This window comes from Apostichopus japonicus, chromosome 17, assembly GCF_037975245.1.
Source record: "Apostichopus japonicus isolate 1M-3 chromosome 17, ASM3797524v1, whole genome shotgun sequence".
Lineage (NCBI taxonomy): Eukaryota > Metazoa > Echinodermata > Holothuroidea > Aspidochirotida > Stichopodidae > Apostichopus > Apostichopus japonicus.
Window position 1 is genome coordinate 15,057,522 of NC_092577.1, and position 14,682 is coordinate 15,072,203.

General features: G+C 38.7%; 1 protein-coding gene and 1 long non-coding RNA gene across 3 annotated transcripts in view; one reads left to right on the forward strand and one right to left on the reverse strand.

The window, feature by feature from the left end:
* Nucleotides 1-6,742: 6,742 nt before the first annotated feature.
* Nucleotides 6,743-14,682, forward strand: part of LOC139984152 (uncharacterized) — a 99,518-nt gene continuing 91,578 nt past the window's right edge. Inside the window, exon 1 of the long non-coding RNA XR_011798956.1 lies at nucleotides 6,743-6,782. This is a non-coding gene — a long non-coding RNA (uncharacterized lncRNA). The remainder of the gene's footprint in view (nucleotides 6,783-14,682) is intronic.
* LOC139984148 (uncharacterized) overlaps nucleotides 6,789-14,682 on the reverse strand; it is a 54,410-nt gene continuing 46,516 nt past the window's right edge. For both annotated transcript variants that reach the window (XM_071997899.1, XM_071997900.1), the window contains 6 exons: nucleotides 14,047-14,493; nucleotides 12,447-12,617; nucleotides 11,655-11,779; nucleotides 11,033-11,325; nucleotides 10,467-10,542; nucleotides 6,789-9,482 (listed from right to left, as the gene is read on the reverse strand). In XM_071997899.1, the coding sequence (XP_071854000.1) occupies nucleotides 8,978-9,482; nucleotides 10,467-10,542; nucleotides 11,033-11,325; nucleotides 11,655-11,779; nucleotides 12,447-12,617; nucleotides 14,047-14,493 (1,617 nt within the window). In that variant the 3' untranslated portion in view covers nucleotides 6,789-8,977. The remainder of the gene's footprint in view (nucleotides 9,483-10,466; nucleotides 10,543-11,032; nucleotides 11,326-11,654; nucleotides 11,780-12,446; nucleotides 12,618-14,046; nucleotides 14,494-14,682) is intronic.

Here is a 14,682-nt window from a genome sequence, read left to right on the forward strand (position 1 = left end):
TTTTCACTACATACATTACAGGCGCGTATCCAGGGGATGTTGGGGGCGCGCGCCCTACGGGTGAGAAAAAGAAGAGAGAAGAAAAAGAGAGAAGAAAAACGGGATAAAAAGAGGGGGGAAAAGAGGAGGAAGGAGAGGAAGGAAGGGAGGGAAAAGAAAAAGAAGAAAGAGAGAAAAAGGAGAAAAGGGCGCACCCATCACTTCTTGAGATTGTTCCCATCTGCATGAAAACGCACGCCCACAACCCTACGCCCCACCCCTCTAATCGCTTCCCGGTGATTTACGTGTATTAGTGACGTCTAGAGATCGTGCACTGACCTACATGGGTGTGACCACTCCCGACTTTGCAATTTCCCAAAATTAGGCCCCAACAAATCCAAGAAATCCCAAGGGCACTGTACTGTGTGGAGATCTAGCAATATCTAGCGATAAATTGGATGAAAATCCCAAGATCTTCCCTATACTGAAGGCAGATAGAGAATTATCGAAGCCTTCAGTGTGTAATGAACTTTGAAGTGTTCGTCTTTCGTGATGAAAAGAATGAGGGGCAAAGTAACGTAACTCCTATGGGCTCGGACCGTGCTGAGCCGGTGGCCCCGACCAAAAGGGGGCCCCCCGCTATACTGATGCACAGACAAAAGGGTACATCTTTGGATAGGGAGGGCCCGTTTTACTGGGAAAGAAAAACTGATGCAAGACTGAACAAGACAATATACATATTTTCACGTGATACGGAATACGGACATCATGATCATGGGCTCATTGGGTAATATTGTCTGTATCGAGCTAATTGTGTTATTTACTATTAGAATGAAAACAAAGTATATAATTTAAAACCCAATTCCAGCCAATGTTGTACTGAGTACTATATCGGGACATATGATTTTTTGCAAAATTCTAAATCAATAACCAAACACCCAACAGACTTGAAACTGCGTTCATTTGAAAAAGTAGACAGGGCTTCCATATAAATATAATAACAAAAGGTAAGAATAAAGATGCCTTCGGTGTATCTGGTAAGTAAAGAAGCACAGGAAATTAGGCTTAGATGGAGACAAAGTTTCAGCCGAAATTAGGCCTATGCTTAGGTTTGATTACTGTATTTGTACAGTTGTCTCCATATTTATACTCCGTAAAGTATAGGGGGGGGGGGGGGCACTTGCCCACCCCCTGGAAAATCAAAAATTAAAAAAAAGTTAAGCATTTGACATTTCAATGATTTCCCCCAACCAACAGTTCTATAGTTATGTTCATTGCGTACGGACCCATAATGCATTAGTGAAATTATTGAAAGTCAAAATCCTAAGAAAATGAGATCTCAAAATAACCGATGTGTATTAAATGCAACTTGAACGGCTTTTCCGACGATCTAGGAGTATTTTTTGGCCAAAACATCGTCGTTCGCTCCGCGCCAACCGATGGTGGTGCTCCGCTTAGATAGTATCAAGTAGTGTGTTACACCAATATGACCTGCTCATCCCCCTTGTAAGCATTTCCCATGCCCATGCTTTGACCTCCTGATAGGGGCCCTTTGGGCCAGGAGCCCCCCCCCCCCCACGGGTCATCGTTACGCCACTGGTGTAGCATTGCACAATAAACAGATAATAGTTATTTATTTCAGTCTCATTTCAATTATTCGAATATTATAGGCAAACTGCAGATTTCACATCATATCAGTGAGCATTAAAATGGCGTTCCGGGAAGAACAGCCTCCAAACTGTAGATGTGTGTAGAGTTCGGTTTCGGAAATATCTGGTATTTTTTCATTTCCTTCAAACAAGTTTTATAGTAGCCGTTATAAGAGGTTTTAATATTTGTACACCTATAAATGAACTATGTCTGAACAGGGAGTTGTTATGTATAACTCCCTGGTCTGATTTTTCGAAAGTTCCCTGACCACCATTCTTCATCATACTTCCCTCTACACGTGCATTTTTGACCGGTCTGTTAGGGGTTGAAGGAGGTTTTTCTATATTGGTTGTCCATATTTTTTTGTGCAACATTATGGGTATGTTTTGAAGGTGAATTTATTCACGAGAATTGTGAATTTTCAAATTCTGAACAAATAATGGGCTTAAAACCTTGAAAATGGGGCTAACAGGTATCGTGGGCCGCGACGTAGAATCACCTACAAAAAGCAATGATTCACAGGAGATGCGATGAGGTCGAACATGATGTGTGACAGGTGACAATCTTCAAAAAGGTTATGGATGGAAAAAAAAACTATTGTGAAATTCTTAGTTCTCAGGCAAAATAGTACATCTCGTTGGTCATTTCAAGCTCGAGAAGTGCCATTTCCGGTGATCTGGGGGGGGTATCAAAACCAGAAATTTCCTTCTACGCTGCGCGCCAACCGATGGTGGCGCTCCGCTTAGATAGTAATTCACGCCCCCGGGTTAGAAAATCCTGGATACGCCCCTGCATTATTTGTTTACATTTTTACTTCGGAGGTTTGCGTTCTCTTGACATTTTCTGTGTCATTGAACCAAATCTATGGTAACATTTATACTACAGTACAATTGGTCAAAGAGGTAGCCCTCTATAAGTTTTTTACTTAAATGAATGTGAATTACAATGAGGGACTCCATTTGTCTCTGAACCAAATCTATGGTAACATTTATACTCCAAGTATAAATGTAATAATTTTTTTCGGGGGGGGGGGGGGTGAATAGCAATTTTATTGTAAATTTCAAATTCAACATCAGTTTCTTTTGCCTTGCAATACTTTAACAGAGACCATTTTAACCCATAACCATACTTTAATCTATGTTCATTCTAAAATTCTCGAATTTGATTGGCACGTTCTCGTCAGCTGACCGTGCAGTAACTTAGGGATAATACACTGTAGGCTCATCGTCGCACACGCATAAGTTGCAAGCTTAAATCCCAGCAGCCTAAGCTAAGTCAAAGCATATAAATCAGATCAAGTATGATATGGCAACTAACCCCGCGGTGTAAAAACACCATGGCTAATTTATGAACAAACTTCTTGTTCAATGTAAAATAGTACAGACACGGATTTTACAGCGCCCGTGTGTTGTCATATATCAGTATTACTACATAAAGTACGTTCATTTTCATCTTTCTACAACTGTTTTCCTTATGAATGAACTTCACATTTAGTGAGAGAAACAAATTCGTACATAGGGACCCGTGTGATTTTATAAATCAGGTTTGCCTGTTTGAAGCAATATAGTTGCATATTTGAACAGCAAGCTTCGATCGTCAAAGTACATACATATCTGTATTCGTCAGTGTAAACTAACAATCATAACTTATTTTCCAAACACCACCCCTCCCCCTCCCCCTCCAAGGGACTAGTTACAATAACAAGTAATCAACTTAGACCAGCCCATTTCATTCACTATTAAATAACGCACTTCACGAATCATTCCACTTCGAACCGGGGATTGTATAGGCGCGTGTGACTACACAGCTGTATGTGTGCGGTTATACGCGCCCTTAGATGTAAACAGGCTTTGCATACACGTGTATTACCGGTCGGAATGGGAATTACATTGGAACAGTAATGTTATCATTCGGTTGTATAACCTTCTTATATAAACATAGTATCGTCCTTTCTGGCCTTTCTGGAATAACTTAAGTATCTAATACGGTACATTTAGACTGATTTTTGTTATCACCCCTATGTGATAATGTAATTTCTATTTAATAGAAGCAGTGTACAGTGACTGTGCGTTTGTACAACCAATGAACAAATGGACGATGCTTGTATGCAGTTGTATACATTGCGCGCTAACCGTGTTCTCTTAGCCACTCCCAATCGACCAATGAGCTTCACGGAAACTCGTTAAATACAAATATACTTACGTGTACGCTGATAGAGAAAATGCAACTCTCCTGATATGAAAGCGTTGGTTCATGTTGCTATGACAACTGCAGGTGTAGTATGTTTTCTACAAATCCTTTGGTTTCATGTACGCAGTGTTGTTCAATGTATTTCGCACATAGCCTACCACTGTAATTCCTGTTATTTTAGTACGTATTTACATTGTTTTGAGATATTTCCCTATAATAAAAGTAAATAACAACGTGATACCTTGTCAAGGCAGTTGTTGGTTATTTTATTTTTTAACTTTTTTATTAAATTGTAACATTCTTAGATAAAAGTTGATATTTATTTGTGTTTTGTATGAATAAACAAGACTGAAACAACAATTTATTGCGGGGGTACAACGCAAATGATGGGTGCACGAGGCAGTAGGCTGAGTGTATCACACGAATTAAATTTACAACGAACAAATTGTTTTTGAAGCTATTCAGGCGCGTATCCAGGGGGGCGTTGGGGGGGGGGGGGCGCGCCCCCCGGGTAAGAAAAAGAGGAGAGAAATAAAGAGAAGAAAAAGAGGGGAAAAAGGAAGAAAGAGGGAAAAAAAGAGGAGGAGGAGAGGAAGGAAGGGAAAAGAAAAAGAAGAAGGAGAGAAAAAGGAGAAAAGGAGGAAGCAGAAGATAAACGCCAAGACACCGGGAAGAGAAAGAGGAACAGTGACAGCGCTGCGCTGAACCTAGTATTACATACACATGGTCGGGTAGCCAGTGACGGATCGAGGATTTCGGAAGGGGCGTACGCCTCACCCTACCCCTTACACCGACAACTCCATTTTTGACGTTTCCATCTTTCCTCTCTCACTAATGTATCTATATATATACTATATATGGTCTACCATAACGCGCGTGTGTGTATGGACGCCTTAAACAATTGTGCTATGAAACCAACTGTGGCTGGTCTCGAACTCGACCGAGGCGTCGGGGAACATGACGCATTTCGGGAATGGGGCGACCGCCGCCCCCCCCCCCCCCCGAGCATATTTTTTTTATGATATCGCTAGTCAATTCGAAATAGAAAATGCTTAGATGCAACTTACAAGGCATGGGAAGTGTCATTTCCAGCGATCTCGGAGGCATTTTCGAGCAAAATTTTCTTTCACGCTTCGCGCCAACCCATCGTGGCGCTACGCTTAGATAGTTTGCCAACAGGCTTCGCCCCTCCCTTGGCAAATTTTTCGCTACGCACCAGTTCGAATTTGTAAAGCAAACAGCAGATATGACATCATATTAGTGAGCATGAAAATGGCGTTCCAGGATGAAGAGCCTCAAAACTGTTTGTGTGTAGTGAAAGGCGAAGGAGCCCAATTTGATTTGGGGAGCTGTAACGACTTCCCCGAAAATATAACCAACATTTCAACATAATCAACATTGTTAATGTCAATATCATATAAGCAAGGATCGGTTATTACTTCGCATGCCATCATGTACCGTACGGTCACTGAAAGTTGCGCAGTATACCGCTGGATGCTCATATAAACAACGTTTTGTCCTATGTAGATTGAGAAAAAGCATGGAGGTCCAATTATGCCAAAACTCTTTTACATTAGTAATGGCGAATTAGTCGGCCAAGCTTAGAACTTTATTTTAATTACCAAGGAGAAAAAATATATATATGAATATATAAATATGCAGTAGCTTGCCCGAATCTTTTTCAAATTTTGCCCGAAAATTCTGTGGAGAGCGTTTTATGTTATTTGTTTTGTGACATTAGTATTAATATAGGCCTAACGATTTTCTTAATTAGCATCATGTTGCCCGAATATTTCCGTGTAACACCACCGTAAGCGCAGCTCATCTGGGCTACCACGCTTTTTGCACTGTCATCCAAAACTTTTTCTAAGTAGTCAACTGTATACCCGGACATCCCCGACATGAGTGTATATAAGAAACGTTTTCTTGTTCATGGATGGTGGAGGGGGGTAGTTCCTACAAGCCTAGAAGTACAGGTTTATCATATTCTTTGTTATTTTTTATATATATTTTTTTGTGAGACAAATTGCAGTCTCACCCGACACAGCGATATTATCCCGCCTACAATTGAACAATGTATGTTTTTCTGGAAGTAGCTGAGTACTGTGTTAAAATAATAAATATCGGTAACTAAATAGGAGCCTAAAAAATATACTGTCCTATTTTTCCCCTTCAAAGTGATGTTACCATTTTTTCTTCTTCTAATTTACTAAATTTTGGGGGGAGTGTCAATTTCTAAGATGTGAGATTATAAAATAAAGAATGTTTAGATGCAACTTGCAAGGCCTCAGAAGTGCCATTTCCGGCAATCTGAGAGGCATCTTTTGCCAAAAAATTTCTTGTACGCTACGCGCCAACTGATGGTGGCGCTCCGCTTAGATAGTGTCACGGGAACTTTCGGGCACAAAAGTTTCTGACCCCCCCCCCAAACTGAAATGGTCCCGTACGCCTATGATCATACTTCCCTCTACTCGTGCAATTTTGACCAGTCTGTTAGGGGTTCAAAGAGGTTTTTCTACACTGGTTGTCCATAGATGAAATTTTTTGCAACATTATGGGTATGTTTTGAAGTGAGTTTAATCACGAGAAATGTGAATTTTGAAATTCTGAACAAAAAATGGGCTTATAACCTGAGGCTGTCGGGTATTGTGGGCCGCGACGTAGAATCACCTACAAAAAGCAATGATCCACAGGAGACGCGATGAGGTCGAACATGATGTGTAACTGGTGAAAGTCTTCAAAAAGGTTATGGATGGGAAAAAAACTATTGGGAAATAATTGGTTCTCAGGCAAAAGTGTACATCTGGTTGGTCATTTTCAAGCCCGAGAAGTGTCATTTCCGGTGATCTGAGGGGTGTATCAAAACCAGAAATTTTCTTGTACGCTGCACGCCAACCGATGGTGGCGCTCCGCTTAGATAGTAATTCGCGCCCCCCGGGTTAGAAAATCCTGGATACGCGCCTGCTATTAATGATGTAATAATGTGACTCGATATTGAATATCAGCTGAGATAGAAATAACAAACTAGGAAGAGAGAATTAATAATTGAACGAGTAGCGGAGCCAAGCTTAGAGTTAATAAACTATAACTTCAAAGAATGCTTCAGTTGAAAACAAAATTAAAAAATTCCAGCAATTTTTTTAGCTCCATATATAAACAAGAAAACATGTTATCCACAACCTTAGAAGAATTCAATCATGTAATTAAGATCATTGCCGACTTCAATGAATGATGTAAACAAATTCCACGAACTAAAGTAAAATAATTACAGACTTTGTAACTTTGTAACATTTGTTGAAAAAAATCGTGCATAACAATCAACCGCACATAACTGTGCAAACAAAAGTCATGTAGCCACGTTCACCGAAAATTAAATAAAACAAAATACATTTATAATTAAAAACTCCGTAACACCTGTTCAACATAACCATGCATAATATTAACACTCATATAGTTAGGAAACAATCATCACACATGATAAATCATAGGGCTCATCGACATCAATGCAAATGCTGTTTTATATGATACGATCCCAAAAATATTCAAATTTGGTAAGCAGATAAGAATAATAAAATAGGATCCTTCTCTTTCTTTGATTTCAAAAGTTACAAATTATCTATTTTACGTAAATTATGAAAGACTGTGATATAAGTTGGAGGTCATCGGAATCCTAATCGATAACATATCCTTATATATGCAGTAGACAGTAGTAAACAGGTTAGTGTTTATGAGGAGTATAAGCTAACATTTACAATATCAATAGTGAATATGGAATCTTTATTCTCTGCTGACCTTTGATATTCTACCGTTAACATATCACGTGACCTTTTATCTCAGGAAACATCACATTCCCTTGAACAATCTATCCATGTTCGAACTCATATTAACATTTTTCACTTTCAAGTTATTTCTGAATAAGCAGTTTTATTATAATTATTAAAATATTTTCCCAACTAAATTGTATTATTTATGGGTTCAATAACTCGATATAACTGACAAGAAGTGCAAGTAAGCGCAGAAGAAAACAATTTTGGAAATTCAGTTTGTTGTTTTGTGGCGTTGGCAGATATTCTAAGCAATAGGGGAACAGGAAGGTGCGACATATAGACGTGCTATAAATGGGTTGTCTTGTGAGAGACAGTAAAAGTGAAATCAACAAAAGAATTGGCATGGCATGGTCTGCTGGTAATAAATTGGACACTGTGTGGAAATCTGGCCTCAACAGAAAGACCAAACTAGACATTTTTAAATCAACTGTACAGTCTGCCATCATGTATGGCTCCGATACATGGACAGTTACGAAGGAATTGGAAGCAAAATTAGATGGGTGCTACACAAGACTTTTACGGAAATGTTTAAATGTTCATTGGAGTCAACATATGACAAATACTGAACTGTATGGCAATGAACCAAAACTATCCTGTAAGATACAACAACGCCGTCTCAAACTAGCAGGGCACTCATACAAGAACACCAAGGAACCAGTCTCTCAACTTATCATGTGGACACCAAAACATGGAAGGAGAAATAGGGGAAAACATAAGCTCAGCTATATAGATGTAGTTGCTAGGGACATCGGGGTGCTTCAAAATGATCTTCCTAACTTAATGAGGGACAGAAATAATTGGGCAAATCTCATCATGATTCCGACTTCTGTCGACTAGAGAGAGAGAGAGATAAATGGGTTGCCAATAACACATGTACCATTACCTCAATAGGGCAAACACATGAATGGTGAGCCGCTAGCATCCACCCACAGAGTAAAATCATGATTGGATTTGATAGCCTACCCATAAAGGAGACACCTGGCGGGTTACAAATGTCAACCAACAGAGCAAATATACCATCCGTTATAACAACCCAGCCGACAAGATAATACATGGTGGGATCCAACTACCAACCCACAGAACAAGGCCACTGTCTGATGTAACTACCTGACCCACAAGGGTACATTTGCCACTGCATCAGTGCAACTCTGTTAGCTCCAAAGCACAGTTTTGCTGATAATGTAAAACTTGGCAGACGTAATTTGAATATATCAATCACGAGTGTAATAGAAATTATGAAATGTTTCTAAGACCAACCGAAATGACGGAAATTCAACCTAATTGCAACACCTGTTGTGACAAATGCAACTAAAAAACCTTCCGGTATTTGTCTATAGAATACGTCTTCGTTCAACGCTTGAGAAGGGAACATTAGAAGGTCGAAATTTTCCTGGGGCGATATTATACCCCATGGTCTTTTTATCAGAGCTTTTGTAGGAAAATGTTGACTTTAGTGGTCTATCAGGGCAAAGGAAACACAGTTTCCTCCATTTTTTCCGGAAGGTTGGATTCCTCATACAGTACAACATAAAAATCAGATAACCTTGCATTGAGTTGACCGTTACGAAGAGCATCTGGAAAACGAAAGCGGGGATATTGCCAGCGGGGATATAACAGGCATATCCCAAACCCCAAGTAAGTCCCAACAGAAGGAAAATAGCCACTGCATGTTGAATCCTCTTCCGCCTCTCTCGTTTTTCGTTGGATGACTTGCCTTGAACTCTCTTATTAATGTTCAGCATAATCCGGATATAGAGAACAGTATTGATGACCAGCATAATGAAAATGGGAACGCCTACACCGCCAATGATGGTCCATGTGGCACTTAAGAAGCATCTGAATGGAAAAATCAAACGATGTAATGTATTACAAACAATGTGACTCATGTTTACGTCGTCTGAACCTGGCAAAAGAGATTTGCATGCGTTCACACAGGCTAGAAATGTAATATAATTTCAAAGTTTCTTTAACAGAACATATATTTTTAGTTAGTCTTGTAAAATTCATCCTTTTTTGTTATTGTTAAAATGTGAGTTTTTCAAATTAACCAGGATCATTGCAATATTATTCCTAACGCTTTTGGTCAAATTGAATAAATAATATTGCAGGACTGCTGTAGTCTCTGCAAATCTATGCAGCAAACGAATAAAGATGGTCGTCCCTATTGCTGTCTGGCGTCTGAATATATACGTTCACGCTGTTTATGGTTGTAGTTAAATCACATACTATTTAGAATGTCTTGGCAGTTATGGAATATTTGTTTCCACGGTATTTCTATTTGTGTAACAATCTTTGTGTTCACAAGGTTCCACGGTCACTTGGAAAATCAATATTCACTCAAAATTTGATACCTTTAAACAAGTTCATTTTCCCCCTGCAGTTGACACTCCCTTCACTTAAAAATTTAGAAAAGAGACAATTGAGGTAATTTAATACCAATGCAAGCCTTGGCAAGTAGTGGATTTCTTGTCTCAGATATGATACTCATATTAGTGAGTACTTGCTATCCCATCCGAATGGTTCTGATGTGACATAAATGACAGATATCGAGTTGGTCAGAGAATGCGGGGTTTATACATTTTAATAGCTTCTGCAAGGCCTTGGCCATATTAGATTTGTTATTTAGTTCCATTTAAACGCAAACATTTTACAGAGTAATTCAACCTTTATTGCTTTCTACAGGTTAAGTTTTCATTCGCTTTCATTAAACTTTGCCTTCAACTTCAATTGCAAATACAACATCTGTAACCATCTCCTCCACCTCCTCCTACAGGACTCAGTCCAAGAACGGGGCTAATTTAATAATGAAAAGGAACTCACACATCCTTGCGGATATATTGACCACCTGCCCATGTTGTAATACCGTACGTCGCCCCTACAATCAACAAAGGTACACCTGTAGCAGAATCAGCAATTAAAAAGAAAGAGTTACATATACTGCCCTGTCCATTATTCAATTAAAGTTAAAGCATATTTTTACTCTGCATATTATATTACAATTCGAACAGTAAAGCTCAATCCTATCACAAACATCGTATAATCTCTCACTTATACATTGGTTATACTTGATACGCCCCTTTATCCTTCTTTGGTCCCCACCCCGCCCCCCCCCCCCGCCCCACCCCATTCCTTGAATACCTCAAATGTTAAGAAATTATCAGCTCTTCATATCTTCCTAGTCTCACAATACGAGTAGCTACATCTACATGTGGTTTACTGGATTTGTACTGACTTTCTGCTAAATAAATAGGAACACATGTTCTCCTAATGCTTTATTGTTGTTAACGATTTCTAAAATACTGTACTATTGGTATCAGCATTTTTTTCAAGTCTATCGTATCAGATAGACTTGAAAAAGTATATTTTACAAAAGTCCAATGATGTACCTAAAGCAAACGCGAATGCTTTTAGAAGAAAACCCCGTGTAGCAGCAGCAGCAGTATTGAAGACACGAACGAAGAGATAGAACATCAAAACACTTTCCACGGTCATCCATGATAGTGCTGAGAGGAGTGAGAATTGCATAAAGGCAGCCAGCAGGGTGCATGGTACATCATTAAGGAAGACCTTCTTTCTCTCCGAATCAAGCAAGGCCATGATCAGGAATGTAACGTAGAGAATTGTCAGAGAGGTCGATAATCCAAGGAGGATATGGTTGGGTCGTTTCGAACGGAGTTTGCTGTTAAAGGCAGAATTATAGCAATTAACTTTAATATCATTTTAGATTCAGGTATAGATTTCTAAAGAAAATGATAACAGATTAGTGTAAAATAATGTCTTTAGTTATAAACTTATTTTCATTGTCTGGTAAAAAGAAGACCTCTTCTTTTGTAGCTGAACTACAGATGACAGTAATTTATGAGGGCGGAAATTTCTGCAGGACAACACATTAAATGCGTATCATGAACGTGTTGGCACCAGTGAACTTCCGCTTAAGATACCCTATGACATTCTGATAATAATTCATGATAATCAAGTTGATTTAAACGAAATTTAAGAATGACTTACCTGTCAGTTGAAAACGCTAGTATAGTTAGCAACAGACCTAAAATGGAAGCACCACATCCGAAAAATGTCATTGCATCAAGTATTAGAAGTTGGGTTTCTGTCAATGAATCGCCGTCGTACACATCCTACAAAAGAAAAAAAAACACTCTTGAAATTCCCCATCATAGCAACATTTTCACTTAAATTGGATCAGTTGTATTGAATCAAGTTTGCTCCACACCATACAGACACCACTATATTTAATGGATATTTGTCGTATACTTCAGAATTCTTGTAGTCGTTTCCATAGGTCATGTTTGTTAGGTATGCAACGAACAGAAAACCTATGTTACAGCTGTAGATTGCTGTTTCTGTCACTCTGTCTAACCCATGAAAGTATTCACAAACACACATTTGATATTTGTACCCCTCAGTCTAAGAGATCTTTGTGCATACAAAATACATTGGCATCTCCAAACGAGCGAGTAATTAAACGTTATATTATATACGGGGAAAAAGTCCTGTGTTATAAATATGTTCGGATGAATTCACACTAAATTTGGGCAAATTCAACTTGTTATTCGTAGTAAGGTTTACACTGACAATGTATTATACGTCTCGCTCTCGTCTGAATTGATGTACTAAATGTCAAGTTACACGAATATTCAAAACTAGGTCCACCATATAGTTTGGAAACGCTTAGTGTGTCCAAATATCGACATAGGCCTATCAATCCTGTAGCCGAAAACATTCGTTAATGTCAATTAGTATTAATGTTATTAATATGACTTAGTACAATACCACGTATCTTACCATTAGAACAGCAAAATTAGTTAGATGGGTACATTCACAGTTAACCATGCCATCTGATCCCGCTGAAACCAATCTACATCCATCAGTCGACCAGTTACCCCGTCCTCCGTCAGCTCGAAAGTTCCAGAAGGAACACAATGAACTCTCAAGTATTGCCCTCCTTCCGCCCTCCTTTAAAATATAAGTATAGTTTTGAAACCTTGATGAAGGCAATGATCATATGACTTAGGTCATGTGGTCCAGCGTTAGAGAATAGCTTATTGAGAGAATGATGTCAGAAGGCAATAATTTCAACTTGTAATAATTAAAACACCATCCTAGTTGATTAATTTCGAAAGTTATTACTACTCATTGTCTGTAAGTAATATGGAGAGGCAAAACTTTGAAGACAAAAAAAAGATTAGCAATAAAGTATGATCCTAAATTCTGGGGTTAAATTTTTTGACCTCTAAAGAACTATGTTATAGAATTATAGATCAGATAACGCCGTCAATACGTCAATTACCTCGGGAGTATGTTTGTAAGTAAAAGACGAACCATAAACCACCTGTTGAAACGTTACATACTTTTCGGATGTCAAAACTCCTTTAATTAAGCGGTGGCACTAATTTCATCAGTTTGTGGATGTGTCACTGGAAAACATAACAATTTTGTGCATGGTTTTAATTAACTTGTTAATGAAATGAACCAATTTGACACTTTTGGGGAATGATCCTGGAGGTCATCACTGACGTATTCGTTCTTTATGCTAAGCTAAATACATTATTCACTGATGTTATGTATGAGGTAGCGTCAGATTTATAACACAGTGTATATTTTCTGTTATGTGATATAGTTTGCATTATTGGCTAAGCATGGAACGTCAATATTTCAAGATTGGACAAACGATGAATCTTTCTTCCCCATCATAAACGGATTCACACATATTTCCGATGCTTCCGACACAACCATCTCTAGCCAACATGAATTTGAATTTCTCAGTAGGTGTCCGTCATACGACAACATGACATCATGACGTCATCTGCATTACATGGTTAATCCGGTGGCAGACATAGTCACACTTCTATTTAAGAGGTACTATTCCAGAATGTTTGTTCAATACCTAAGCCCCATAGAGTTTCCACAACTCGAGAAATGCTTCCTAGAACGATCCCTTACTTCAGGAATATCCGGTCGGTAATATCATCTGGACAGACGTTCTTCAATAACTTCCTTGGGCTAATCAGAGCTTCTTGTTTATTTGAACACTTCAAACCTGATACATTTGTAATGTACGAGTAGCGTCATTGTTCTATGTAAGTTACAACAATAGGAATAATATTTACCTTTGTCGGTACAGATATTGTAAAATATTGCATAAGAAAGACAAGAAACCTTCATCTCAATAACTTATGTCCGCTGCTGACGAAAATCAAAGACATACAACCAATTGATATATTTGCAATAAAATGATATGATGATGTTGCCTCCACGGACATACAGAACATTTTCAGCGAATTTGTTCAGCAATCAGATTTGGTCAACACGTTCACAGTCAGATTTGGTCAACACGATCACACATTATTTGAGGGTTTTGGCTATGTGGGGATCATATACTAACCTGTAATGGCAAGTACCATTGTTGAAACGTAGAGTTCTCATTTCCAGAACCCCTTGATCTATTCCATGTCAAAAATTCGTTGCCATTTCTGTAGAGGGTGCTCGAAATTACTCTCGTGTTTGGCACAAGTCTCCTTTTAATTCTTCTTTGATATTTACTAAATTCATTGTTAATGTTGTCGTAATATCGCGATGAAAATAGGTTCGGTCGACGATATACAGTGTTCGCAATTCTTATAGAATCAGTTGAGAGAAAGTTTTGTGATATCTGGGATGGATACAATAAAAGGCTTGATGACTGGTTGACGATCTGCTGGACATTTTGAACACTCGAGTCAAATACCATAAATTCTTCAAACGTTTGTGTTTCGTCTTCGTTATCGTCATTCTCAACTTCAAGGGTTGCAATCCCAAAACCATCAAGCATTGTTGGTGACCCATCATTGATCTGAGTGGTAGAAAGAGACAAACAGAACAAACAAGTAAACAAACTTGAAACAGAAAAACACGACGACGGGAACAATTGAAGGTAAGGAAGCCATGAGAGCAAAGAGGACAGCCTGAGGGCAAGGGAAGTAGGGATGGGGGAGGGGAAGGTAGGTGATGTTGACGTGTGAAGAAAGAGTGTGTTAACAAT